Below are 27,381 nucleotides of genomic sequence, written 5' to 3'. Positions count from 1 at the left end.
GGCTCAAAGCATGATATAGACTGACCAGTCGGATCTCTCGACATTGAGACGCTGAAATATCACTTGTTATGATTGGGCAATATGTTTGGCGCTCGATGAATCTGCAGTGTTCGAAGTGGGCGGCGAATTCTGAGTGAAAGAGACGGCGATAGAAGGTTGGAATAGTTATTCAAACGGAAATATTGATATTGAGCATAATCAGAGAGAGCACATGAAATATTCTATACACTCTGACCGAGTAATATTTTTATAACAGTAGAATAACTAACGACACGCATTCCAGAACAAACATAACAATTTGTTTTGTGTATTGAGTTAAGCTCGCCGGTATTGGCTGTCGCGGACGCGCGGAGGTGAAACGACCCCCCTTTTTGCTAGCTCTGTCGGCTAGCCACTAATCTCGAACTGGCGGGTTTAGACACAGATCTCAGGTTATTTCTTTGAATGTGGAGTACACCCCGCCTGCAGGTAAGAAAACCCGGGAGAATACAGTATTTTGTTGCAACTGTCAGTTTCAGCGTAGCTGTTGGTTTGCGTTATTGTGTTTAATGAGATGTTAGCAGGATAGCACTTAGCTTCTGCTAACACTTTCAAATTGAGATACCGGGAGGGCTCGGTTGGCTATCATTTGTATTATGAATCTGGCAGTTTGACTGAGAAGACACAGTTATTGCTTGGCTCCAACTTGGTCGGTAAGCGGGTAACGAAAGTTACATATGCTGACGTTAGGTGGATTGTGTCAGACAGTAGACAAAGTTAGCGACAGTTGACTTGTCACCCACTAATTGTCACGCGGGTTTAACATGGATAGCGTTTGCTAACGTTAGCGTGAAGTTAACTTAGTACGATATGATAGCTCGCTAACATGAATTCTCCATAGATTCTTCTGTAACAGTAGCCATTTCCTAAGACAATACAAGCCACAATGCTACCCGGTTGTAGTAGTGTTCATTGTTGTGATTGTGGAATGGAAATGGTCATTATTAATGTTACACACTTATCTGCCAGTTTGCAGTTTTCTTTAACTAACCTAGAGAGGTTGGTTATGTTAGCATGTATCTGTGGTAGCCAAATTGACACTTCAATTGTCATTTCAGATAGGTTATTAAGTTAGTTAGCTAGCGTGGTTGACTTACTTCGCTGGTCTGTAATTAACCAGATACTTAGACGGTTAACGTCAATTATTCTGCCAGAGATCCAAACGGCAAGCCAAATGACTCTTAACGTTACAAAAATCGGTTGGCTTGTGACTTGGCCAGATAAGTTCTTCAACGCTAACATTAACGTTACGCCATTGTCGAGCAACGTAAACCTCAACGATGGAACAAAAAGATCAGGCTTGGTAGATCAATTAATGTAACTAACGTTATCTTTGTATCCTCAGTCATCAGATACTCTTTTACCGAAACGTGTGTCTTCTAACCTTAGGTAGTCGGTTAGTTGATGGATATTAGTCGAAATTTGTTCTTAAAACTTGAACATTTGGCCTACCGCTAGCAGAAAATAGTCAGAAAATGATAGATTCGAGACAACAGGTCCTCAAAGAGCTCAGATACACTGCATTACAGCTGATGCCTTTTTTTGGTTAGACACAATAATTACAACATTTATATGAAAATTCGTTTAAAGATGTCTTGCTTAGGCTTATCAAACTAATTTCACGTTACATTTTCAAGGAACCGTCTACTAACTAACGTTGATCACTAGAACAAAACATTCCGAGAGGGTAATGTTCAGTTTAGTTACCTCGCTGGCTAGCGGTTTGACAGACAAGAAAGGCAGTTATTTAGGGAAGCTTGCTCTCTACAGCGACGCTCTCTTGAATCTATGACTGTGAATCACAATTATTTTCAAATAACCTCACAACTACAGATATGTGCATGATCGTTTGGTGTAGCTATGTTTTGATTGTTATGCTGCCTAGGCTATCTAGCTTTGCAATGTGGAAAAGCCCCTTGTTTGACGGTAGGGGCGCTACATCAATACCAAGTTCCTCTGTGTCTGCTTGTAATTTCCCCAGCACACATGCTTGCTGTGAACACAGTATTTATTTTAATGCAACAGTTCTAAGAAGTGTCTATCAGTTGATTTGCGTCATATAGTCTATCGAACTTGTATTTTAATAGTGGTGACAAAGGAACTTGGGGATGTTTCAAGATCTAACAATGATACTGTGATGTGTCTTGCCTCTCATCCTCCTACACAACAGGAAATGAAACACGTGTGTATTGTACAAATAACCATTTCTATACCAGTCATTTCTATAGTAAACCAGTCGCCTATTGCACTGGTGACTGTGCAGTAGCTTTGGCATTTAGTGGTTAGTTTTGAACCAGCAACAGCCTCAGTTCAGTGCCACTCTTGACCCAACCCCCCCCCCCCCCCACACACACACACCCTTGTCCCCCAAACTGTGGTTACAATAGAGTAAATATTCCTGTTTGCTTGAGATTTAGAGTACACATCACTCATTTCTTTCTGTTGCTTAAAAATGTCATCCATGTTATCCAATAAGTTTTCCACTTGTGATCTCCTGTGTGATGTTGCAGGGTAGTGATGGGCCTGACCGGGAAGAGATCTGAGAAGCGCCCTGTGTGCTGGAGGAAACGGGTGAAGTCAGAGTACATGCGCCTACGGCAGCTGAAGCGCTTTAGGAGGGCCGACGAGATCAAGGTGAGTACACAAGACCAACCCGTCTTTTAGGTGTCCTGTAGCGCACTAAAGATGCGTGGGAGCACAGCAGTTGTTTAAAACAGGATATTTTTGGGCTTTTTGGCTTGATTTAGAAAGGACAATGAAGAGTGACCGGAACGAGTGGGAGAGAGATGGGGTGGGAGCGGGAAACGGCCATGGGTCAGACTTAAACTGGAGTTCTAGTGGGTACTTGGACCCAAATGGGGTATGGATCAGGGACTTAAACTGGAGTTCTAGTGGGTACTTGGACCCAAATGGGGTATGGATCAGAGCCTGAATTTCAGCGCAGGATTGCGGGTATAGCGCAATCCTGGACAGACCAACTTCTGACTTGAACGAACATAACCCCATGCAAACACGCACACATGCACACAGAACATGTGCTTGCGTTCTCTCTCTCTCTCTCTCTCTCTCTCTCTCTCTCTCTCTCTCTCTCTCTGTCTGTCTCTTTCTCTGTCTCGCTGAGCAGCTGTCACTGCTGAAGTCAAATTATACTAGATGCTTCTGCATCAACTGCTAACCGACAGGAAAGAAAAAGAAAAGTTTAGCGATCAGGAACTGTCAGGAATTTTGCAAACACAGAAGGATTACATAGAGTGGCCATGAGACGCGAGGGAACATGAATGTGTTCTCCATTTGAGGAACGTAATCGATTGCGGACGTGCCCAGAGCGCAAAGTAGGCCTCGGCTAATTTCACTTTCTAGAGTGCGCATTCATTACATGAAAGATGCTTCATGCCAAAACGGCGATCAAGCATCATCAAATGTATCATTACATGTGTTGTCACAAACACTATTAGAAAATGTAAAAATCAACCTAATTAAAGACTATGTTAAGTGTTGTTATCTCATTGACGCCTGTAATAAGGAAAATGCGATTTCTGTTTGTAAAATGTATGCCCCCCCCCTCTCCCAACTTTATTAATCCTCCCTGTGGGAAGCACTGAAGGGGGGAATTCCCTCCCATTTTGAAAAATGAATTTCAAGCCCTGTGGATGCTGCGGTCGATTGAACCTGGGTTCTAATGCGTGCTTGGACCCAAATGGGGGTATGGATGCTGCAGTCGCTTGCGCCACAGCGCCACCACGATACCGTGTTTGAGTATTCTGTGTTAGGGCTGGGACAACGCGTCGACGTAATCGATTACGTTGACGCAAAATATGCGCGTCGATTTGTCAGACCCAAAACGTGTGCTGCCAAATATTTTGAATTTTACACCTTCAGTGTTTCCCATACGTTGACTGTGGTGGGGCGCCACAAAACCGGCCGTCACACATTGATGTTCTATGTTGTACTATTTAAATTAAAGATAAGATAAAATCCTTTGAGCTGCACTTTTTACACACGCAGCCTTTCCCTGCCCCTTCCGCTCTCTCTCATAACGAGCCTGCTGCCCCTCCTCTGCATGTGCATTTAACACAAAATATTCACGATTGTTGAAGGATTGTTGTTGCCACATAGAAGCATTGCATAGAACACGGCTGGTTAAATTGCTATTAAATCCGCTTAGCATCATGACCATGCTGTGCAAATTTGTTCAAAACTGCTGCAGTCAAGTTAACTCTGCTAAGGTCTTAGTACATTGAGGAGACTAAACTTAGTTATGCAATCAAGCAGAATCTCAAAGCTAACGTTAGAATACTGTTTGGATGTTGAGTTTAGCATGCTTACTTACAGCTGCTTGTCAATTTCGTTACTCAGGGCTCATTTTATTGACTCCGACACTGAATGTTTGCAAAATCCCGATGTAAATGGAAAAGTGTTTTCCAATACTCAAAAGTGCTTGTTCCAAGGAGAAGTACAAACTGTTATTTGAACTAACTATGTTAGTTCTTGAATTTCCCCAGGGGATCAATAAAGTATCTATCTATCTACGTTATGAATTGCATCCATACATCAGCTGCTTTTTAACTGCATTAGTGTTACAATTGCAAGGGAACGAACGTCTTAACGTGACAGGCACTCAATTAGACCTATACTCTACTGAACTTTATTGAATGCTACCTCTGACTATAAGAATGCATTACTTTGCACTTGTATAGTCTTTTTATTTTGGAATTTTAAGAGCAATAAACATATATTGCAATGTTAAGGAATTGATGTTTTATGCATATGTTCAGATATATAAATCAACATGTATAAATTGCTATTAGTCAATTAATGGGGAGATAATCGATAATCGAATCGAAATCGAATCGGACTGACAAAAAGAATCGTTAGATTAATCGATGCATCGAAAAAATAATCGCTAGATTAATCGTTTAAAAAATAATCGTTTATCCCAGCCCTATTCTGTGTTGATCATACGTATGAGCTAAGAGTAGAATAAGCGGTCTACTCCCTCTCTAATGGATATGTGCTCTAACCTGTGCATGTGGTCTTTCTTGTGTAGAGCATGTTCAATTCCAATAGGCAGAAGATCATGGAGCGCACGGACGTTCTGAACCAGGAGTGGAAGACCAGGCGGATCCAGCCTGTGCACATTATGACATCTGTAAGCTCCTTACGGGGGACCAGAGAGGTCAGTACTGCAGTTTTCTGCCCGCTCTATTAACCCCCCCCCCCCCCCCCCCCAACACACACACACACACACACACACACACACACACAGAGCCCAGATGTAGATGAATTGTGCGGCATCATGGTCCACAAGCCTGGCTATTCTAAAGTGTACTACGCCACTCCGAGTGCTTCTGTCTGTAATTCATCTTATAGTTCATTTGGGTGGGAAAGCTAGCTGACTAAAGTCAACAATACCATTTCCTTGTTTGTGAATGTATATTGCACTAAAACCATGTTGAAAACCAGCCGGGATTCTATTACTAGTTTGGTTGTGCGGTCAGGTGATTGGTTGCATTGACTCTAGTTGTGCTGTTTGGTTGTGCTGTTAGGTGATGGATTGCATTGACTCTGCCTGCTCAGTGTCTCCCCTTGCAGCCCTTGCTTTTATCACTGATAAATCTTAATGCCGCTTGACGTTGACTTTGTTCGCCTGCGTTCTGCCTCTTCCTCTTTGACAGCCCACATATCATCTTATGGTTTCTCCTCGGGGAGCTGTGTTATGATGTTACCAGTGTACCATAATGGTAAATCAATGTAATTTGTGTTCAACCGGCAGTGCACTGTGGATAGCGGGTTTTCCGAGTTCTCCAGGCAAGTCATTCCTCTGAAGACGCTGAACGCTGTGGCCTCTGTGCCAGTCATGTACTCCTGGTCCCCCCTCCAGCAGAACTTCATGGTAACGTTACCGCACTGTCACATGTTTGTTAATGCCACTGCGATCAACAAAGCATACTTCTGAACAAGTGCGATCTCATTAGAGCGGTTAAAGGCATTGTGTATGGTGTAGACACATGAAGCACGATGCTCTCTGGTTTTGTAGGTGGAGGATGAAACTGTTTTGCATAACATCCCTTACATGGGAGATGAAATCCTGGACCAAGACGGGACCTTCATTGAAGAGCTCATAAAGAACTATGATGGCAAAGTCCACGGAGACAGAGGTAGGTGTAGGTTAACATTTCAACATTCAACTAGTCACCGTTGTGCAGTTGTTGACGAGGAGTTCTACAGAGGAGTTCCTCTTCACAGCCCCGGGGCTGGTTGCACCATCTGGTCTTTGCTACGTCTGGTCCTAACTGCTAAGTTGGTCTTTGTTAAGACCAGTCTTAAGAATTGGACTTATGTCTGTTGCACCAACTGAACTGCCTAGGCTTATTTACGCCCGGTCTTCGCGAGGCGTGTTCATGTGAATGCCTACGGACAGGGGCGCCTTAACACCACCTGAGGCCCCTGGGCTATGAAGGTCTTTGAATCCCCCCCCCCCCCAACCATCACCTCATAGTGTAGCTTCCATTCGCTACCTATGGTACACTTGTTCTATTCGCTACAACCATACAGCGAAAATCTCATGGAAAAGGCTATAGTCTGCATGTTTGAACCAGTTTGAATATATTTTGGTTAAAATAAAACATTTAAAATCGACGGTGATCTTTGGCTCTCTACCATTTATTGAATTTCAAACGGAAGGGTAAGCTACATATGGAAATGGACAGAACAAACATGCTTAAAATAGCCTGAGGCTATAAGCCAGATAAGCCTTGTATTAAACTTTTTATAGCCTACACATTTATCAACATTAGAGGGTGTATATAGCCTGGGTGCCATTCTGAACTTAGTCCCGCCCACAACATTTGAGGTTGGGAAGTTCGGTCTGGCATTGCTCCATTGTGGAGCAAGTATGCTTGCCCTAGATCGGGCGGACCAATCAAATCGGGCTTTACGATGATGGACAGGTGAGCAACAGCGCCTGGTCTATCACGTCATCTGAGCACACTTAGATTAGGCTTATGTTTGAAACAAAAACGCTGTGGCTAGAAGGATCCATGGCTTTTAAGACCCCATATGGAAAATGCATATTATTTAATAAGGTTTTATCACTGAAAACGATTATTTCTGAAACTTTGGCCAAAGTTGATGTGGGAAAACTCGTGGTTTCACTTTCATCAAGGGAAAACAGCGCTGTTGCATTGCGACATGTTCCCTCGTTCGTTTGAAATGATTGACCACCTGTTCGAGGGATTTGCGACAGCCTTTCCCAGTTGTTTAACATGTATGTAGCATATCCGTGTTCAACAGAATTATTTTTAAAATCGGAGGGGATGTAGGCTATCAGTTTTTTCCTAATAGCCTACCCTAGGCCTACTACGGATCTCTTAGATTTCGCTAATGAGTGTTGTAGGCTAGGAGTTATTGACGGCACTAACTTTTACAAAAGACCTGAAAACAATGTTAAGGCATTTGTGGAGACGAAGGATGGTTCGTGTGTTTTCTTCTTACACCTCACTGTAAGCTATTTCGTTGCTCTGATTGGTTAGGTCTATCCAATTGAGTGCAGAGGCATTTCCCCCCGTATCGGTTGAAACGCCCCATTATTACGTCCCAATGGAGCAGTATCAGACTCATATTCTGACTAGAATTGAGTATGATTGCGTCAGGCTAGGGTGTATATGTATTTCAAACAAAATGTCATTAGCATTCTGGATAATTCCAGGTTTAAGCTATAGTTTGAGGCTACTATAGCTGAAAAAACACGTCTTAAACTTAAACTATTTTTTTATAGAAATCCATAATCAACAGTGCTGGTTGTAAAATATGTATTCATTTCGGGAATCTATCATGAACAGTGATGTTTTTATTCATATCTTGCAATCATACTTATATAAATATACATCTCATCTGTAATTAATTTCACTTAGGCCAAGGCTATCAGAAGTGCTTTCTCCAGGTCTTCCTAACTGAGCTTTCTCTACAAAGTCTACCTCCAGATCAATGGAATATTTTTCTTGTAGTCTCGATGAGAAATGGAGGTCATGTGAGAACGTTGTCAGAAATGTGCTTAAAAAGCCAAAGCTCTCCACTGCGCTGTTGTATGCCTGGTACCTCCTGTCCAGCTCCGCCACCAGCCTGTCAATTACAACATTATAAACACACACAGAAAACTTGCGTTGGCCTGGCAAATGGCAATCTGGCACAGATGACTCGTCGGCCTGTTTCTTCCGTATTTGTATCCGTTGTGTGTCTGCTTTGTAGACATCTGGCACTGTTAGAGACATCTTTGAAGCTGCAGTTTCAAAACGATCAAATTGATCGCGTAACCCCGCAACATATTCTCTCAGTGACCGGACCAGTCCTGAAGCATTGCACAAGTCAAGGTTAATTGCCTGTTGAGCAACTCTTACTTTGTGGAAGCACAGGAGAATTTCATTCCACATATCGCAAAGAAACGCTGTTTCCAGCTTGTCCATTTTTTTAATCAGTGTTTTAGCCTCATTTTGTGTTAAGGTCTGACGTATCATCAGCGATGACCCGTAAAGATTGCTGGATACTAGGGGTGTGAATCTCTCATGTAAAAGACGATACGATTCGCATCTAGATACATGGACACGATTCGATACAAGAAAAGATGCATGTATATTAAAAACGATTCAGTACGATTCGATTCGATGCAATTCAATGCAGTTCAAGAATGGAAAGGATTCTGAAAGATTCTTTATCATTTGCTCAAGGTCCACATTAATTTTATATTATCATGGTCATGGTTGTCAATTAGGCAAAAAAAAATGTGTGAATATTATTATCTAAACTGAGGTTTGTATCATATACTGTATTGAAATGAAAAAAGAATAGTCTACATTTGAGTCAAACACAGCAGCCAAATACAACATAAAAATACTTTATAGATTTTATGGAGTTATATCTGATTGTTTTCAAGGAGCTGTAGCCTTGTTGTGGTGAGACAATACCGAAATAAAATAAAACCCTGCTTAAGACACTCTTGGCCTTTTCTCATATAGCCTACAATAATAAAATAGGCCTACATATCAATGAACTCTCTGGGCTTATTTTGTTCCAATGGTAGACCTAATATGCAGAAACCTATAATGCCACAAGTCTGGGTGAATATGAACAAAATAATTGGCTAATAATTTGTGCATCGTTTTAGCAGCAAGGGCCAAATTATTATTTAACATTAAGGAAATCCCTTCATCAACCGTAAGGCTACTCTACAGACTATCGTTGCTATGTTTAATTTCGTGCTGGATTTTGAAACAACGACCGAGTGCGAGTTGTCACGTGCTTAAATTGCAGTAGATGTATGGGTAATGAGATCCTTTGACAACTTTGGGCAATGAATGTAGCCAAAAACGAACTGCATTACCCACAAATCCGTGCCACCTGTAGTTTCAAAACCGGAAGTGGGATGAACGCGCTGTTTGGAACGTAAATGAGAGTCTGAGCGAGCAGAAAAGGTTGTGAACCGATTTGTAAAAAGTAAATCGATATAACGACCGGTTCATTTCAGTTTTATTCCGATACGGGGCTTCACGTATCGATGTAGCCGTATCTTACAGGTTAAAAACGGATACCGATACGTATCGGTTTTGGTGGCGCCTTGAGTGAGCTGACCATCTTGAGTGCGGCCCTTTTCATTAGCCTGTAAACCAGCAGTGACAACCTGCCAGCGTGACGTTGACTTGGAGAAGAAGTTGAAAAGTAACTGAACAAAACGGAAAAATGTGTCTGTTTTGTCGCAACAGTTTGCGCTATTGATCCCGACCAAGTTTAGCGTGTGCACGGCACATGGTATCCACTCTGCCAGTGGGTTTATTTCCTTGATACGGAACTGCAACCCTTTGTATGTACCCGACATATTGCTTGCGTTGTCGCAGCATTGCCCGCGACAGTTTTTAATGTCAATGTCCAGGTTTTGTAACACACTCAATACAGAGTTGAACAGGGATTCGCCTGTGTGGGCAGTGATGGGCAAAAATGTTAAACGTTCTTCAATATCTCCCTCTGGGGACACACAACGCATGATAAACGTGAGTTGGTCAATGTGGGTGACATCAGGAGTGGAGTCCACGCTAATAGAAAAGTATTTTGCATCCGTTATACGAGTGACAATTTCAGGGAGGACTTTTTCTCCCATTAGCTCTATAAACTCCTCACACATGTGAATCGACAAATATGAGGGACTTCAACTGCATTTTTATGTGTTTCTATATGTGTTTTAAGGAAAGGGTCGAATTCAGCTATAAGCTCCATACTACCCACCTAGTTACCAATTCCTGCATCTCGAAATGTGCTTGTGTGTCCCCTCAGAACAAGTCCACACTCTTTTAAAAGCCTTGTTACAGTGACAACTCTCTGAAGAACCTGCCTCCAGTACACGCACTCATCATCAAATTGTTGCTGTGAGTCTACAGTGCCACTGTTAGATGCCTGGGTGACATACGTGACCATGGCTTGTCTGTGGAGGCCACAGTTTTCGTGTTCTGCTATGCGTTCAATTGCATGCTTCCAGTCACAAAAACCCGTGCTTGCAAACGGGGATTTTCCGTTTCTTTGAAACAGTTTACAGGCAAAACAAAACACACTGCCCTGAGATGGAGAGTAGCAAAGCCACTCTCTGGCCACAGACTCCCCATTCCCCAGTTTTCGTTGAAAATACACCAGGATCGGTACTGTAGGGGTTTGAGCCGTCTACCAGTGTAACATTACGCGGCTCGTCTACTCTTCCTTCAGCAGCCTGATCTCTGCCTGTCCCCTCCTTAGCTGCACATAATGTTACTCTGTCCTCCACCTCTTCCTCATCAGCACAGCTGTAAGCAGCGACAGTCGCCTGGTTTCCTGCTGCCTCACTGTCCTCGTCCTCCTCCTTAATAGTGAATAAACAGATACTGCCACTGCATTGCTAGCTATTGCTAGTTACCTGGCCCACTGTCTAACTGCTAGGTAGCCATATGAACAGAGAAGCTTGATCCTAGCCTACCTTGTCCTCCCCATCCTCAATTCTATCCATTTCATTAGGCAGGAGAGATAGAGTGCTGGTAACGATATTCTCCGATTGCTTACTAAAAAAATCACTTACATTTGGCAAGGCTTCATTTAATAACTGAATATGTTTTTTTTTTTTTTTTTTTTGCTTGGATGTGAGCGCTTCATCTTTCTCAAACTCGATCTCAGTCTTTCTCTCGTCCGTTGGAATTTGTTACATTTTGTTACACTTTATGAAGAAAAGACGAGGGGGACCTCGCTCCACCAGATGTCACTGTAGAGCAGTGCGATGTGCTTGATGATTTGGAGGGCTACCTTCAGAGTAATTACCGCGAATACGGACACGTCCGTTTATCATTATCGATTATTTTTGGGGCCCCTCATTGCAGGGCTCCAGACTAACCTTTTGCACTGGTGCGCCTAACTTTTTTTCTTGGGTGCACCAGCACAAAAGTTAGGTGCACCCAAATTTTCAACCACATCACATTTAACACCGCAGCAGGTTCACTTTTTTTCTTAATTACTGTCCTATATAGGTTGTCCTATGACTTATGATTTACAGTTCTACAAGAAAAGTAACTTAATGAAGTGTTGGTGCTTTAAGTGCTTCACTGAGCTGAAATTTAAACTTAAAACATCTCAAGATGAATTAAATAAAAATAACAGTGAGTAAATTAACAGTGCACGTCTTTTAAGGGCTTCAAACTGCACATCTCATGGCTCAATGTCTTACATACTATCCTTCATGATCTTTAGGCCTTGGCTAAACCAGCTCGCCATGCTAGCATCTTCTATAGAAATGTATTTGAGCACAATTTAAAGAGATGTTCCAAGTAGCCTGGGGGATTTTTATGTGATTTTGCAATGATTGCAATAATCATTTGACAGCCCCACAATGCAATTTACTTTTTCATTTTAGTATTTTTAAATTTTCAATAGGAACATCACTATGGGTAATGCAGTAACAAAATGGTAGGCCTATTATTATAGGCTATTGCAATGACTTGCCATGCTCGATCTAAATGTGTCCATTCAATTCACGTACACAATGACCACAGTTATACATGCAGGGAATATTCGGGCTTTAAATGTAGCAGCGATATTCGGTTTGCGCCAAATACCGGATTAAATTGATTGATGCCATCAGAATGAGTTTACACAACTCGTGCGCAAAACGAATATTGCTGTTGAAAACCGGGTTACTCCCTGCATGTAACTGCGGTCAATGACGCACTCCTTTTCGGCGATATCTGTATCTCTGTTGTTTGGGAAGGCCTTGTATGCATTGTTCGCAATTTTAAGACGTCTTTTCATCTGCAATGACTCCTATAAATTTGGCGCAAGTGGCATTCCTGTACGTCGGGTTTACGTTCAAACTATTTTTCTGGTGAATAATTATTTCGGACTGAACTTGGTGAAGGGAAGTTTCACTAGGCCTATCGTAGGCAACGATAAACTTCATCATCTCGGGCTCGTCTGATCGGTTTGCTACTGCCAGCCACCGAAAGGCAGTGGGGAGAGGGGACATTTATCTCGGCCTATGTGACCATACTGTAATGCAACTACATCCACTCTGTTTATTTGACGGGTCTTTTTCCTCTCTCGAATAGCTGGTCGCACCGGTGCGACCTCCGATTTTTTTTTTTTTTTTTTTTTTTTTTTTTTTTTTTTTTTTTTTTTTTTAGTCGCACTTTTGAAAAATTAGGTCGCATATGCGACCAAATTGGTCGCACTCTGGAGCCCTGCTCATTGGTCTGTTGCAAAGATTCTTTGCCGTCTGTTAGGGCGACCGTGCCCCCCTTTGGAGGAAACGGCAGTAAAAGTGACTGGTGGTGAATGTGTGAGATTCTGTTATAATGCTTAGAAGTTGCGCAGTAATAAATAAAGTTAACATATATTTGTGCCGTCTTGGTATCGTCTTGGTATGGAATAAGCAAAGGACATGCAATATGTGTTGCTTTATCTTTTTAGAGATAAGACCACAATGGAAACATGTAGGCTACCTAAGTTGGACTATGGCAGAACACTAACGTTAATGTTAAATGACTGTTAGGACATTACATTATCTACACCAGCGTTTCTCAAACTGTGGGGTCGCGGAGACATGCCAGGTGGGGCGCGAACTGACGTGAAAAACAGGAGTTTTTTTATTTTTAATTTTTATCTGTAGCCTGGGCGCAATGGACGCACTGTGTTATCATCAAAACCCGGCCCTTAAAAGCGCGTCTATTCTCCGCACTTTGCGAAGAGATGGTAGCTGACCAAAAGGCTGTACTGTTTCACAGCGAGGCAAGGTGGCTTTCCCGAGGTAAAGTGCTGTCGCGCGTGTTTGAGCTCCGAGTCGCCTCTTCTTGGAGGAAGAGCGCATGTTTGAATCTGCAAGCACGTTCACTAATGAACATTTCTTGACGAAGCTGGCCTATCTTAGCGATATATTTGATATATCTTAGTGATACATTTGAGTTAAATGTCCAGTTACAAGGCAAAGACAAGCACCTACCTCACCTAGCAAATAAGATTACTGCATTCACCAAAAAAACTTGAGTATGGGACAGGCGCCTCGATCGCGACAGTATTATGCCTTTGAGATTTCTGAGTGAAATCGCTGAAACGTATGATTGGGAGGCACTCTTGTGATCCCATGTATTAAACAGTAGGCCTACATCACATCCCTGCAAAGTTTATTTCAAAAATATTTCCCAACCAGCAGTGCTCTGTATGACTGGATTATGGATCCATTTAATGCAGCATGTTGGTAATTCATTGCATATATTGAAGATGATGTATTTAGAACTTGTCATTATTTTAATAAATTTGACAATTTTAAGCTTGACCTACCACTTTCTTAGAGCGATGAGGGACAGGTGGGGCTCGAGAATGCCCCCTTGATCAAAGTGGGGAATGAAAGAAAAAGTTTGAGAACCACTGATCTAGTTTGTTAACTACCACAGTCACGAGTTGGGTCGCGATAGTCTGTCATTTTTAAAAAGTGGGTCCCCAGAAAAAAAGCTTGAGAAACACTGATCTACACCTTATTACAGGTGAAAGAGTTTACATAGGCTATGTCTTTACAGTATGGTATAGCCTACAGACTGAAAGAGCTAATACCCCATTGGAATACAGAATACAATCATAAAATAACGTTATTCAACCAACCACGTTAATGCTAGGAAGGCAGTAACGGGTAGGCAATTATTTCTAGCAAATATAATGTTAACCTAGTTTATTTTAGGTACACCAACGTATTAGGCTACAGGATGGGCTAGATGCATAATATCCTTGTAATGTTCCCCTCGTCCTTTATGATAAGGTTTTGTTACATAACGCTCAATTGGATTTGCGGTTCCTTTATCAACATATGTTGCGCACGGCGGCGCACAAACACCTAGCACTTCTCAATCGATGATTGAATGAATACAAAAACCCCAATATTTTCATTCACCGTGTATGAACACCATAAACATTTAACAAATCTCTCCCTTTCAGTCAAAAACAGCTTTTAAACCACCCTCTCCTCCCACAGCCGGCTTGGTCCCTGCACCCCGACAAACAATCACAACAAACAATTTAGGCCCAGTTCAACGAACAAATAAAGAACAAATAATAGTCTCTTACAATCTCCGTCCATGTGCGGCTTCCGCCTGCTTCAGAAAAGAAAAGAAAAAAGAAAGTCTTTGCCTCACCGCAGCCTTGTTTGAGAAGTTTACGATATTCAGGGAAAATGCCCAGTCCGACGCGTTTAATCCATATAAAGTGAAAAAAGGATGATCGCGGTTCTGAATGCGCTCCAAAAAACAGTCCACGTTGTCCACAACAAAAATAGTAATCCCATAACCACGATTGGAAAAGGTAACAGCGTCTTCCCAGGTTACCTGTCTCCCATAAACACGATTGGAAAAGGTAACCGCGTCTTCCCAGGTTACCTGTCTCCATTTACTCCCCGCTTTCTCCCTTAACCTGTGGCGCTCTCCCATTCAAAACCTTGTCAGTCTCTCTTCATTGGTCCGTCTATCAGACCAACCCCCCCCTCCCAGCCTACAACTTGTGTGTTTCATAAAGGGGCAGCATGACATGATTTAAATACAAAGCAACATTGGAAAACAAAGTCAATAACAATTCATTGCTCATTGTTTCAGCTTCTAGTTCATTTTAAAAGTGACAAATCTTTAGTTTGTGGATTTGTTACATCCTTTTGAAGTGTTTCCAAGTGTATGATTATCTTAATAATGTACAATAAGTTGTTAGCAAAGGTTTCTATGTGTGATGCCGACAAAGCCAGTTTAAACTATCGCCTGGCTGGGCTAGTCAAGTGTCTAGCTAACATGAGTGCTAGCTTGCTACAAACAAGCATGAGACTGTTAGCAGTGTAGCTTGCACTGTAGAAACGACTGTGAAGTGCTTACATTTTGACTTACTTCTGGTACTGAATAAGCGTAAGATTTACGCCCAATCTATAGCAAGAGGAAGGCTTAAGCCTAGATGGTGCAACTGGCGCGTCTATCAGGTCGGACTTAGAACGCTGAGTTAAGACCGGCGAAGCTTAAGACCAGGCTAAGCCCTGTTGGTGGAACCTGCCCCAGGACTTTAGCTTTGCTTCTTTTTTCTTTTAAGTGTGTGGCCGTGTAAACAATGAGCTTTTTGATTCTTTTGCTTTTAGAGTGTGGCTTCATAAACAATGAGCTTTTTGATTCTTTTTCTTGTAGAGTGTGGCTTCATAAACGATGAGATCTTTGTGGAGCTGGTCAGCGCACTCAATCAGTACAGCGACTATGAGGATGATGATGAGGAAGATGACCACCAGGACTTTAAACTAGAGAAGGTGGACAACTGTGATGGAAAGTACGACACGGACGAATCCCACAAGGACCAGCAGGGCAACTCTGAGAGTGAGTTGGGTTAGACCAACCTGTGGAAATCTCAGTAGCACTGCATCACACTGCTCTTGCTTTGATGAATTGATTTTTGTTTGTTTGTTTTTAATGCTGCCATGCTGAATTGTTGCTTGTTGTTTGTGTCACAGGTAGACCGAACGACTGCTCTAAGAAGTTCCCCTCGGATAAGATTTTTGAGGCGATTTCCTCCATGTTCCCTGACAAAGGCTCCCCTGAGGAGCTGAAAGAGAAGTAAGAGTTGTTGTGGTCTTTGCGCTGCTGCTGACAGCTGATCACCACATCCTTTTTGCACTGATCTAGCCCCTATCTTCCAAAAAGTCTTCTGTAAAAAAGCAGTCTTGTTGATGCTATCAGTGCGCGCACACACGCAAGTGTGTTTTGAGTGTTTGTTTGTTTGTTTGTATGAAGTGAAAGTATGCTGTGGTTGGCGGTCGAGCAGCTGAGCTGTGTGCACAACCCCCTCGCTCATCCCCTCTCTCCTCTCCTCGTCTCGTCTGTGCTGCAGGTATAAAGAGCTGACGGAACAGCAGCTTCCTGGAGCGCTGCCGCCCGAGTGCACACCCAACATCGACGGACCAAACGCCAAGTCTGTGCAGCGCGAGCAGAGTCTGCACTCCTTCCACACACTCTTCTGCCGTCGCTGCTTCAAATATGACTGTTTCCTCCACCGTGAGTGTGTGTGACCCCTCTCATCCATTCCTTCCCACTTGATTTTAGTTTGGCGTTAATATTCATAGTCATTCATAGTTCATTCATAGTGTGATGTTTTTCCACTGTTTATGGATAAGCTTAAGATGAGGATTTTGACTTTGTCTCTTTGCCTCATGATCTCCCAGCTTTCCATGCCACCCCAAACACGTACAAGCGCAAGAACATGGAGAACCTGGTGGACAGTAAACCCTGTGGTGTTGACTGCTATATGTACCTGGCTCAGGTAAAGAAGCTCCTCACATGTGATGTCTCTTTTAAACGGCGTTGTGCTTAGAGAGATTACGGAAGGGTTCCAAGCCCAGGTTAGCTTAGCCTAGCATTTATTTCTTGTGTAGCGACCTCTAATAGGTTTAAAACATAACTTGAATTTTGACTGTAGGATGAGTAACATGGTTTTACGTAAGGTTTTTAAGTAAGTTTTACTTTTTCTCGTTATGCTGACACTTAAATGTGAATAAAAATGTGGAGTATTTTTTTTATTTATTTTTTCCCCCGCCACTGTATCAATACAGCATAACGGCATAACATGGCGAACTCTATGAGGTCGGCTTCACTGGTCTTTGTAAAGGACTCATGCTAAGCTTTTGTTGGTTAAGACGCTAATCAACCTGTGTTTATGAATACTATGTTCAATCTTTGGTAACAAAAACACCTAAGAATTGCACATTGTCCCTTTTAATGTGAAACTGTGCCGTTCTCCCTCTTTAGGACAGCGTGGTGCGTGAGTACCCTGTTGGCCCAGTGCCAGAACGGGCGAAGACGCCGTCTAAGCGGCCGGTCGGCCGTCGCCGGGGGCGACAGCCTAACAGCAGCAGCCGGCCCAGCACCCCCACAGTCAGCACCGACACCAAGGACACGGACAGTGACCGCGAGGGTGGCACCGACGGGCCCGACTCCAACGACAAAGATGATGATGACAAGAAGGATGAGACCACCAGCTCTTCAGGTAGTGACTTCCTGTAGGCCCACCAGACTTCCTGTAGAGCCACCAGACAATACCATCACCGTGCTTGTAATATATCTTTCTTTTGTGGTTTGGTCAATATCAATAAGGGCTCTTTAAAAAGCTGCTTTTTTTTGTATATTAATACCTTGATGGCAAAGTGAACCTTTGGTGTATGTAATTTGAAAAAATATGTTAAAAGAACAATATGTGGTGGAGTTGAGGCAGAGGCTGCTACCTGACAGTTGGTGTCAGCCCAGGTTCATTTTCGAACAATTTGTTAGGAGTCTGTGTCGCTTTGGTATTAAACAGACACTTTTATTCTGTCGCTGAACTTCACTTAAGTAGTGTTGCTTTAGTTGGATGTGTACTGAGAGGCCTACAGACAGCAGGATTGCTCTAGTTGGATGTGTATTGAGGCAGTACAGACAGCAGGATTGCTCTAGTTGGATGTCTATTGAGGCAGTACAGACAGCAGGATTGCTCTAGTTGGATGTGTACTGAGAGGAGGTACAGACAGCAGGATTGCTCTAGTTGGATGTCTATTGAGTAGGGTTGCAAAATTCCTGGAATTTTCAAAGTTGGAAACTTTCCATGGGAATTAACGGGAATATATGGGAATTAACAGGAATAAACGGGAATTAATGGGAATAAACTGGGAATTTTTAATATGGAAAGTTAGTCTATAACAGGGAACTTAAATGTAGTGGACAAAACCCCATCTAGAGCATAATATTAGTTAAAACAACCTGATTTAATGCAATTTCAGTCGAATTTGTACCCTGCACATCAGTCAGTCGCATGCACACAGCAATCAGCATAGGCTAGATGTTTTGTTGTTGAGTGGTGTGGTGTATCTTGGGCAGTTCAGTGTTGCTAGTTTAGCATGCTAGTAAACAATAGGCAGAGAATGGGATTCCCGCTAGCATGCTAGTTAACTTTGTATGCTAAGCTAAGCAAAAATACAAACATTCAAATCAAATTGCTTATTATGAAACAAAATGTTTGTTTATATATGAAACAGTTTGTATGAATTACCCAACATTTACAGTTAATTACCATAAATTACCTTTAATTCCATTAAAGTTTCCAATTTGGAATATTTCCAAAATTCCCCAGCTTAACTTCCCATGGTAAGTTTCCGGAAATTTACCGGAAATTTTCCGCCCCTTTGCAACCCTACTATTGAGGCAGTACAGACGGCAGGATTGCTCTAGTTGGATGTGTACTGAGAGGAGGTACAGACAGCAGGATTGTTCTAGTTGGATGTCTATTGAGGCAGTACAGACAGCAGGATTGCTCTAGTTGGATATTGGGTCAAATGTGACTGTTGTTATCTGAGAATTTGAAGCTCCGTTGGGAGTTTAGTGTGCTTGGGTGCACACAGCAGGGGGTCTAGTGACTATTGATTTAGCTCCTTCCCAGTAGAGGATCATTGGCTCCCCATCAGGAGACCACAGAATGAGGCTGGTGGTCACCTGACAACTGACCCACTTCTCATAACCTCCAAATACTCCCACGGTCATTTCCAAATATTCCCAGGGTCATGGCTATTTAAAACCTTCCAAACGTCGACTATTAGTACTTATGACTGAACACCAGTGAATCACTCAATATTAGCTTGTTGTGTAGGTCTATGCATGTTGTTGCACAAAAAAATGTCCTTGGTTGTCATGGTGACGTTGTGATATTATAGTCATGTTGTCATTAGAATTGTCAACATTGTTGCTGTCGTCTGGGGATATAGCTTGTTGATGGGCCCCCAGAGGTGAACTGGAGATGTATCGTTGTTGTTGTTGTTGTCATGTTGACGTGTGTTGTTCCCCAGAGGCGAACTCGCGGTGCCAGACGCCGGTGAAGCTGAAGCTGAGCGCGGAGCCGGAGAGTGTAGACTGGAGTGGCGCTGAGGCCTCCCTCTTCAGGGTGCTCATCGGCACCTACTACGACAACTACTGCGCCATCGCACGCCTCATCGGCACCAAGACCTGCAGACAGGTCAGCTGACCTCACACTCCCCACTCAGCTCTGCCACGCATCACTAGAACACTGGATTGAGCGTCATATTCCATCATGGCACTCAGCTCTGCCAACACGCATCACTAGAACACTGGATAGATCCGGATAGAGCGTCATATTCCATCATGCCACTACTACTGACTACTGAGTTTCATATGGGAAACCGAAAATTATAACACATACGTAGCTCAATTAGTACAGACAGTGTAGAAACATGTTAAATAGTTGTTAAATAACACTGAGTGTAAGTCGTGAGTTTCGTGTGTTAGTCTGTGTGAATAGACGTGGAAATGGTTTCAATGCTCTGGTGCCATTCAAGATATGTTGGTCATTGTTGATAGGGTGAATAGATTACGTTGCTAAATCCAGTGTTCTTCTGCGATCAGAGATGGCCAAACCTTTGGGGTTAATCTCCAGCATTTTTCAACCTGGGGGCCTAATTTTTAGATATCAGTACATACTGTTATTACAAATGATAACAATGAAAATTCATTCGTTAATAAGCTAGGTAGCCTGCTAATATCAGCAATGCATTAGAGACTATAACATGGAGATTAATTCGTTAATAAACTAGGTAGCCTGCTAATATCAGCAATGCATTAGAGACGATAACGTGGAGATTCATTCGTTAATAAGCTAGGTAGCCTGCTAATATCAGCAATGCTCATAAGGGAGCGGTTGCTTCTCATCGGTCACTGCCAGTTTGGCCACTGATAGGCTCAAGGTGTTATGAGGGGTCAGCCAACATGTACAGGAGCCCTATGGAGACATGGTCCCATATGCCCTGTATAAGGAACTGTGTAATATGAGGGTTTGACCTTAGCCTATGTCCATATGCCCTGTATTGTCCCTATTAAATGGCTAAAAGCATCTAATGAAGGGGATTTCTGACATTTTAAAACCAGATCCCATTAGAATGAATGAAGGCCTGGCGTCTCTTTCAGTAGTTCAGTGTATTTAAGATACTGGTGGGAACTTTTATCAGTGTCATCAAAAAACCAGGGTGTAATGCAGAGCAGAAAGGATGCAACCTTTGAGTAAAGCAGCGCGGCCCTGTGTGCACCCGAGTAAAGCAGCGCGGCCCTGTGTGCACCCGAGTAAAGCAGCGCGGCCCTGTGTGCACCCGAGTAAAGCAGAGCGGCCCTGTGTGAACCTGTGTGGAAGCTGGCAGCTACACGCTCCTCTCCACAGCTGCTTATTTCCACACATTTCATCACCTGTGGAGGGGATTCATATTGTTTTTCATTTGTGTCACAGGTGGAGGGGATTCATAGTGTTTTCCATTTGTGTCACAGGTGTACGAGTTCCGTGTGAAGGAGTCGAGTATCATCCCTGCTCCTGCGGAAGACGAGGACACCCCTCCCAGGAAGAAGAAGAGGAAGCACAGGTATTGGTCTGTGTAGCGGAGTGGACAGGGCCGTGTGCGTAGCGGAGAGAACTAGGGTCAGCGATGTAGCCTCCAACAGGCTCGCCTGCTCTCTTTAATCATTCGTTTGTGTCCATGCTTTCAGGTTGTGGGCCACGCACTGTCGAAAAATCCAACTCAAGAAAGGTTTGTCCAGATCATATCTTGCACTTTGTAAACTTTTGTTTCTTGATGCCTTAAGACATTTTTAATACACATTCATACTAACATGTGCACTAGCGTTGGTACATATTTTGAAATGGAGCAATGTTTGTGATTGTATTATTTGCGTTGTAGAGTATTGTGACATTAAAGTTTTCTTCTTTTGGGTCCGCTCCTCCAGATGGCTCGTCCAACCACGTGTATAACTACCAGCCGTGCGACCACCCCCGCCAGCCCTGCGACAGCTCCTGCCCCTGCGTCACCGCACAGAACTTCTGCGAGAAATTCTGCCAGTGCAGCTCCGAGTGTGAGTGTGGCGCCTGGACGTTGTGTGATGTTGTGCGGTGGCGACAGATGGCCGCTTCACGCGCCTTGTCGTCTCTTCCTCTCAGAAAGCTGATGATGAAACATTAGCCATCCAAAAGTGCTATAGGCAGGACCTACACATGTGTCAAATCTGTGGACAGTCTTTTGAATTGGCAGAGCGCCAGCTTTTTAGGAGGGACTTTACTGCCATGTTGAGTCTTTAGAGGTGTTAGAGAGCTATACTAGAAATGTTGTTAAAGTATTCTGTTGAGTGAGTTATGAGATGTGCTTCTCTAAAGGTGTGTGGCGTGTGTGTTGTGTGTGTGTGTGTGGTGGATCGTGCAGGTCAGAACCGCTTCCCCGGGTGCCGCTGCAAGGCCCAGTGCAACACCAAGCAGTGTCCGTGCTATCTGGCCGTGCGCGAGTGTGACCCTGACCTCTGTCTGACCTGCGGCGCCGCCGACCACTGGGACAGCAAGAACGTCTCCTGCAAGAACTGCAGCATCCAGAGGGGGGCCAAGAAGGTGGGTCAGCCGACAGACAGACACACACACACATACACACACACACTACAGCAGGGGTATTCAATTAATCTTCAGCGAGGTCCAGTTATGGAAAATTTCCGCATCATAATATTTAATGCGCGTGTTTAGGCTGTGTGTGTGTGTGTGTGTGTGTGTGTGTATACCATAAAATAAGTAGCCTAAAAGGCAACATTTGAAATGAGGAGAAATAAGACAAGATAGAGTAATTGGGGGGAAAAACTGAGTAGCCTTGGCTATTTTTAAGATCTTAACGTGAACTTAAAATAAAATTTGAGCTGAGACAAGGATGGATATTCCAGAGCTTCCAGAGTTCCTTGAACCCATTAATCAGCCAGTTTAATTTTATTTTTTTTATGTTGACCCGAAATCCTGGAAACTAGGGGTGTGCAATTCGATGCAGTTCAAGAATGGAAAGCATTCTGAAAGATTTTTTTATAATTTGCTCAAGGTGCACATTCATTTTATATTATCAGTTATCATGGTCATGGTTGTCAATTAGGCAACAAAATGTGTGAATATGATTATCTAAACTGAGGTTTGTTTCATATACTGTATTGAAATGGGAAAAAAATAGTCTACATTTCAGTCAAACACAGCAGCCAAATACAACATAAAAATACGTTTTTATAGACTTTACAGATTTTATATCTGATTGTTTTCATGGAGCTGTAGCCTTGTTGAGGTAAGACAATACCGAAATAAAATAAAACAGTGCTTAAGACACTCTTGGCCTTTTCTCATATAGGCCTAGCCTACTCTACAAGAATAAAATAGGCCTACAAATCAATTAACTCTCAGGGCTTATTTTGTTCCAACAGTAGACCTAATGCAGAAACCTAAAATGCCTAGCCTGGCGGGCCATCCTATATCATTGAAATGTATACAGGCTGAGCAAATTAATTTGCCGCCGCTAGGGTGCGTCTAGATTTCTAGGCTATAAAATGCCACAAGTCTGAGTGAATATGAACAAAATCATTGGCTAATAATTAGCTATCATTGGCTAATATGCATCGTTTTAGCAGCAAGGGCCAAATTATTATTTAACATTAAGGAAATCCCTTCATCAAAGGTAAGGCTACTCTACAGACTATCGTTGCTGTTTAGGAATGCTAGCCTGGCTAGCGCCACAACTTCTCAATGAGACGTGGTCTGGGAACCAAACGTTCATTTTCTCGTATTTGAAAAAAATGCCCAGATACGTTTATTGGGTGCCACGGATGTCTATCAAATGCGTCTGTGCATAGCTCATCATCGTCTTGCTTTCCCACCTGTTCTGTGATTGGTTCCCTATCTCAGGCGAAAATTTGCTCCATGGGCTCCAGGCTGCCTTAGCAGCGTGAATCAAATCGCGCGCAAGGCAGCATGGGAACACCCAGGCTATAGGAATGCTGTAAATTCTTAATTTCGCGCTGGATTTCGAAAAACAAAAGCGACCGAGTGCAAGTTGTCACATGCTTAAGTTGTAATAGATGTATGGGTAATGAGGTCATTTGACAACTTTGGGCAATGAATGTAACCAAAAACGAACTGCATTACCCACAATTCCGTGCCACGTATAGTTTTAAAACCAGAAGTGGGGTGAATGCGGTGCTTGGAACGTGTATGAGCGAGCAGAAAAGGTTGTGCACCGATTCATAACAAGTAAATCGATATAACGACCGGTTCCTTTCAGTTTTTTTCCGATACGGGGCTTTACGTATCGATGTAGCCGTATCTTACACGTTAAAAACGGATACCGATACGTATCGGTTAATCTTTACACCCCTACTGGAAACCCAGGAACATCACGTTGTTGGGCAGTGAATGCATGTAAGCTTAACTAGATTGTGGTGGATCGCCTGTCTCAGAATATGTAGAAGAGGTCCAGGGCAATTCCGCGCAAATCACATCCATATTTAGTTGGCGTTACAGACATGACAGTTTTGCGTGGTATTGCCCCGTGGTCTTCTCCATAGTAGGCTACTTTACTCACTGACTCGACTTTATCAGAATTCACAGATTTCACTGTCTGAGTAGCAGCAAGCGAAATTATGGTTCCTGAAGTAAATGCTGTTATCCTAACTAACTAAACATTTAGCGCAGCTTTGAAATCTTACGTGAAAATCTAAATTAGGATATTAATGGTCCGGGTCCGGATAGGATCACGTCAGGGTCTGGACTCGGTCCGCCATTTGGTGACCCCTGCACTACAGCATCCAGAGAGAGGCTAAGAAGGTGGGTCAGCGGACACACACACACACACACACACACACACACACTACAGCATCCAGAGAGAGGGCACACTGTGTCTGCCATATAAACACACTGCTACACCTGCAGTCCAGCAGAAACCTCCTCCGTTCAGTGCAGTCCAGCAGAAACCTCCTCCGTTCTCCTCCGTTCAGTGCAGTCCAGCAGAAACCTCCTCCATTAAGTGGCGTCTTCTCTCTGCAGCACCTCTTGTTGGCCCCGTCTGACGTCGCTGGCTGGGGCATCTTCATTAAGGAGCCCGTACAGAAGAACGAGTTCATCTCGGAGTACTGTGGAGAGGTGAGTGTGTGTCCTTCATCAGCCACGCTTGATTAGTGTGTTGTGTTCTATGGGCTGTGTGTGTATGATGGCATGCTTGATTAGTGTGGTGGATCTTATGGGATGTGTGTATGATGGCGTGCTTATGGGATGTCAGATGTTGTTCTTATGGGATGTGTATGACCTGCGTGCTTATGAGATGTGTATGATGTCGTTCTTATGGGATGTGTATGATGGCGTGCTTATGAGATGTGTATGATGTCGTTCTTATGGGATGTGTATGATGGCGTGCTTATGGGATGTGTATGATGGCGTGCTTATGGGATGTGTATGATGTCGTTCTTATGGGATGTGTATGAAGGCGTGCTTATGGGATGTCATGTTGTTCTTATGGGATGTGTATGAAGGCGTGCTTATGGGATGTGTATGATGTCGTTCTTATGGGATGTCATGTTGTTCTTATGGGATGTGTATGATGGCGTGCTTATGGGATGTGTATGATGGCGTGCTTATGGGATGTCATGTTGTTCTTATGGGATGTGTATGAAGGCGTGCTTATGGGATGTCATGTTGTTCTTATGGGATGTGTATGATGGCGTGCTTATGGGATGTGTATGAAGGCGTGCTTATGGGATGTCATGTTGTTCTTATGGGATGTGTATGATGGCGTGCTTATGGCACAGTTACCTGTTCTCTGTCTGTCCAGATCATCTCCCAGGATGAGGCTGATCGCCGAGGAAAAGTCTACGACAAGTACATGTGCAGCTTCCTGTTCAATCTGAACAATGGTAACCAGTGCATCCTGGTCCAGACCCACATGCCACAACCTGACGTCTCCTGTGGGAATCTCACCATTGTGCTTTTCTTTTGCTCTCTACTTAGATTTTGTTGTTGACGCAACCAGGAAGGGAAACAAGATTAGATTTGCAAATCATTCGGTTAACCCCAATTGCTATGCAAAAGGCAAGCGGTCCACTTGTTTTTTTCCTTTCTTTTGTTCTTCAGTCTTACATTACAGTTTGCATTATCTTGTTGTAATGTGTTGTTTTCTTCTCTCTTGCAGTCATGATGGTAAATGGGGATCACAGAATTGGCATATTTGCCAAGAGAGCGATACAAACGGGCGAAGAGCTTTTCTTTGACTACAGGTAGGAACATGTCACTCAACACATTATATGTTTGTCCCAAACTAAAGGAACGGGCCTTGTGATTCTTGTGTGTTCATGATGTGTCCACATTGAAACCCTATCTCTCCTCCCTTCCCCTTCTTTAGATATAGCCAAGCTGATGCCCTCAAGTATGTGGGCATTGAACGCGAATCGGAAATTCTGTGAAGCCATCTACCTACCTCTTAAACAAAATGCCTTAAGCCTTTCAGGAACTCACCCACCTACATGCATTTCCAAGCCGTTTTCTGAGATGCTTTTCTTTTGTTTTTGGAATGGGGACGGTGAAGCGGGGTCTTCAGAATCTTTGTGAATTTTTTTTTTTTTAATAATTATTATTATTTTATTTTTAAAAAAGCCCTTTTTTCTGTCTATCGCTTGTCTTCTGCTCGGAGCGTTCCTCCTACGGAAAGGCCTTCTCTGGGATTCATGTACCATACAAACTTGAACATTCACATTCGCGCTGGTGTTTACAGCAGAAGGGGTTCAAAAGGATGCGTCTGTTGGATGTCCCAGTCCATCTTCTACACTCTTTCATAATGACCATTTCACACCGCTACTGATGGACTTATCCTGTTTTTTGTATTTTTGCTTTCCTTCGTTACTTTGGACCAAATTTGACAGTTCAACTGGTTGCTTTCTCAAGTCAAAAACCCGCTGTGCACTTACAGTTCAACACCACAGTTAAGGTTTTTCGTTTCTGTTTCACAAAAAAAAAAAAGAAGAGAAAAAAAAAAAAAAAAACCAAAGTCACTTTTTAAAACTCTTGCATGCCATCTTGCAAGAGCCCATAGCACAGAGGCATGCATTTCCTGGTGTGCTCGTACACAAGGTCGCTACAGACGCGAGGTCGAGATGCAAAACAGTGTCAACCTTTGCAGTGCCTTCACTTGCTAATACAACACTGTCTAGTTTTATCGTCATCGATCTCCTCTGACTGGAAATACAACACTGAGTTTTGTTAGATGCATGAACAAAAAGAGGTTTCAAATAGACCAGAAATCAGGGAGCTCTTCATCTTAATACCATTTTTGTGTCAACTAAGCAACCGGGCAGCTAGAGGACCTGTAGATCTGAGGAGCTGAACTGCAGCCTAATGGTATTTGTTTGAAGAAAAACCAAGCAAACGAAATGCAATCAGTGTATAAGGATGTATTTGGCTGCAGGCAATAATACTGGCTTGAATCATGTTCAGAAGATCTTTGAGCTGGAGTGAAGATGTCTGTATTTATTTGTATTGGACTGTGTACACCAGTTAGGCATTTTTGTAATTTATTGAAAGCTTTCCTAATTTGCTGTTACTTAACCAGATAGTGAATGTTGTTTTGTTTTCCCTTTTCTTTGTTAGCTGGGGTGCAGTCAAACAGGATTGTTTTTTAAATTATTCATGTAAATTGGTATCCCATGTGCGGTTATGCCCTTTTTAAACACGTATTTCCATTGATACAAACTGATTTCTCCTTGAGTTCTTCCTTCTCCCCTGAGGGTTTGACCACTCCACCTCTGTTTCTGCCTCTTGTGTATCTAAAGGTGCTGATTTCTTACATGTTTACAGGGACTATTGGTGATAAGTGACTCGTAACAAACATGGAAATAAATGTGTTCCACTGACGTCAGCAGTATGGGAATAAAAGACCACACTGAGATGGTCTTAAATGTTTTGACATTATTAAACCAGAATTACAACTGAAAC

At 42.9% G+C, this 27,381-nt stretch overlaps 1 protein-coding gene across 3 annotated transcripts; it reads left to right on the top strand.

The window, feature by feature from the left end:
- The first annotated feature begins 106 nt into the window (after positions 1 to 106).
- On the top strand, positions 107 to 27,380 carry ezh2 (enhancer of zeste 2 polycomb repressive complex 2 subunit). 3 transcript variants are annotated; one of them, XM_042068359.1, is made up of 20 exons: positions 107 to 468; positions 2,550 to 2,673; positions 5,087 to 5,215; positions 5,813 to 5,932; positions 6,077 to 6,197; positions 15,738 to 15,920; positions 16,055 to 16,157; positions 16,432 to 16,595; positions 16,763 to 16,860; positions 17,346 to 17,583; positions 19,409 to 19,575; positions 20,892 to 20,983; positions 21,108 to 21,148; positions 21,345 to 21,470; positions 21,815 to 21,993; positions 24,448 to 24,543; positions 25,229 to 25,310; positions 25,405 to 25,485; positions 25,586 to 25,670; positions 25,796 to 27,380. In XM_042068359.1, the coding sequence occupies exons 2-20, from the start codon at positions 2,557 to 2,559 to the stop codon at positions 25,854 to 25,856; spliced, it is 2,283 nt and encodes a 760-aa protein (XP_041924293.1). In that variant the 5' UTR covers positions 107 to 468; positions 2,550 to 2,556; the 3' UTR covers positions 25,857 to 27,380. The 3 variants fall into 3 exon arrangements, with proteins under 3 accessions (XP_041924293.1, XP_041924291.1, XP_041924292.1); XM_042068357.1 differs by having other exon boundaries at positions 16,432 to 16,601; XM_042068358.1 differs by lacking the exon at positions 107 to 468 and adding an exon at positions 610 to 692 and having other exon boundaries at positions 16,432 to 16,601.
- The last annotated feature ends 1 nt before the right edge of the window (position 27,381 follows it).

This window comes from Alosa sapidissima, chromosome 17 (genome assembly GCF_018492685.1).
Source record: "Alosa sapidissima isolate fAloSap1 chromosome 17, fAloSap1.pri, whole genome shotgun sequence".
Classification (NCBI taxonomy): Eukaryota; Metazoa; Chordata; class Actinopteri; order Clupeiformes; family Clupeidae; genus Alosa; species Alosa sapidissima.
Note: the sequence above shows the minus strand (reverse complement) of the source record. Positions and strands in the feature narration are given on the sequence as shown.

Bases quoted from the DNA above. Each gene is read 5' to 3' on its own strand.
- ezh2 (XM_042068357.1), top strand. From the start codon at position 2,557: ATGGGCCTGACCGGGAAGAGATCTGAGAAGCGCCCTGTGTGCTGGAGG. The intron at 6,198-15,737 runs GTAGGTGTAGGT...TTTTTCTTGTAG, and splicing joins CAAAGTCCACGGAGACAGAG to AGTGTGGCTTCATAAACGAT. The intron at 25,311-25,404 runs GTAACCAGTGCA...CTCTCTACTTAG, and splicing joins CCTGTTCAATCTGAACAATG to ATTTTGTTGTTGACGCAACC.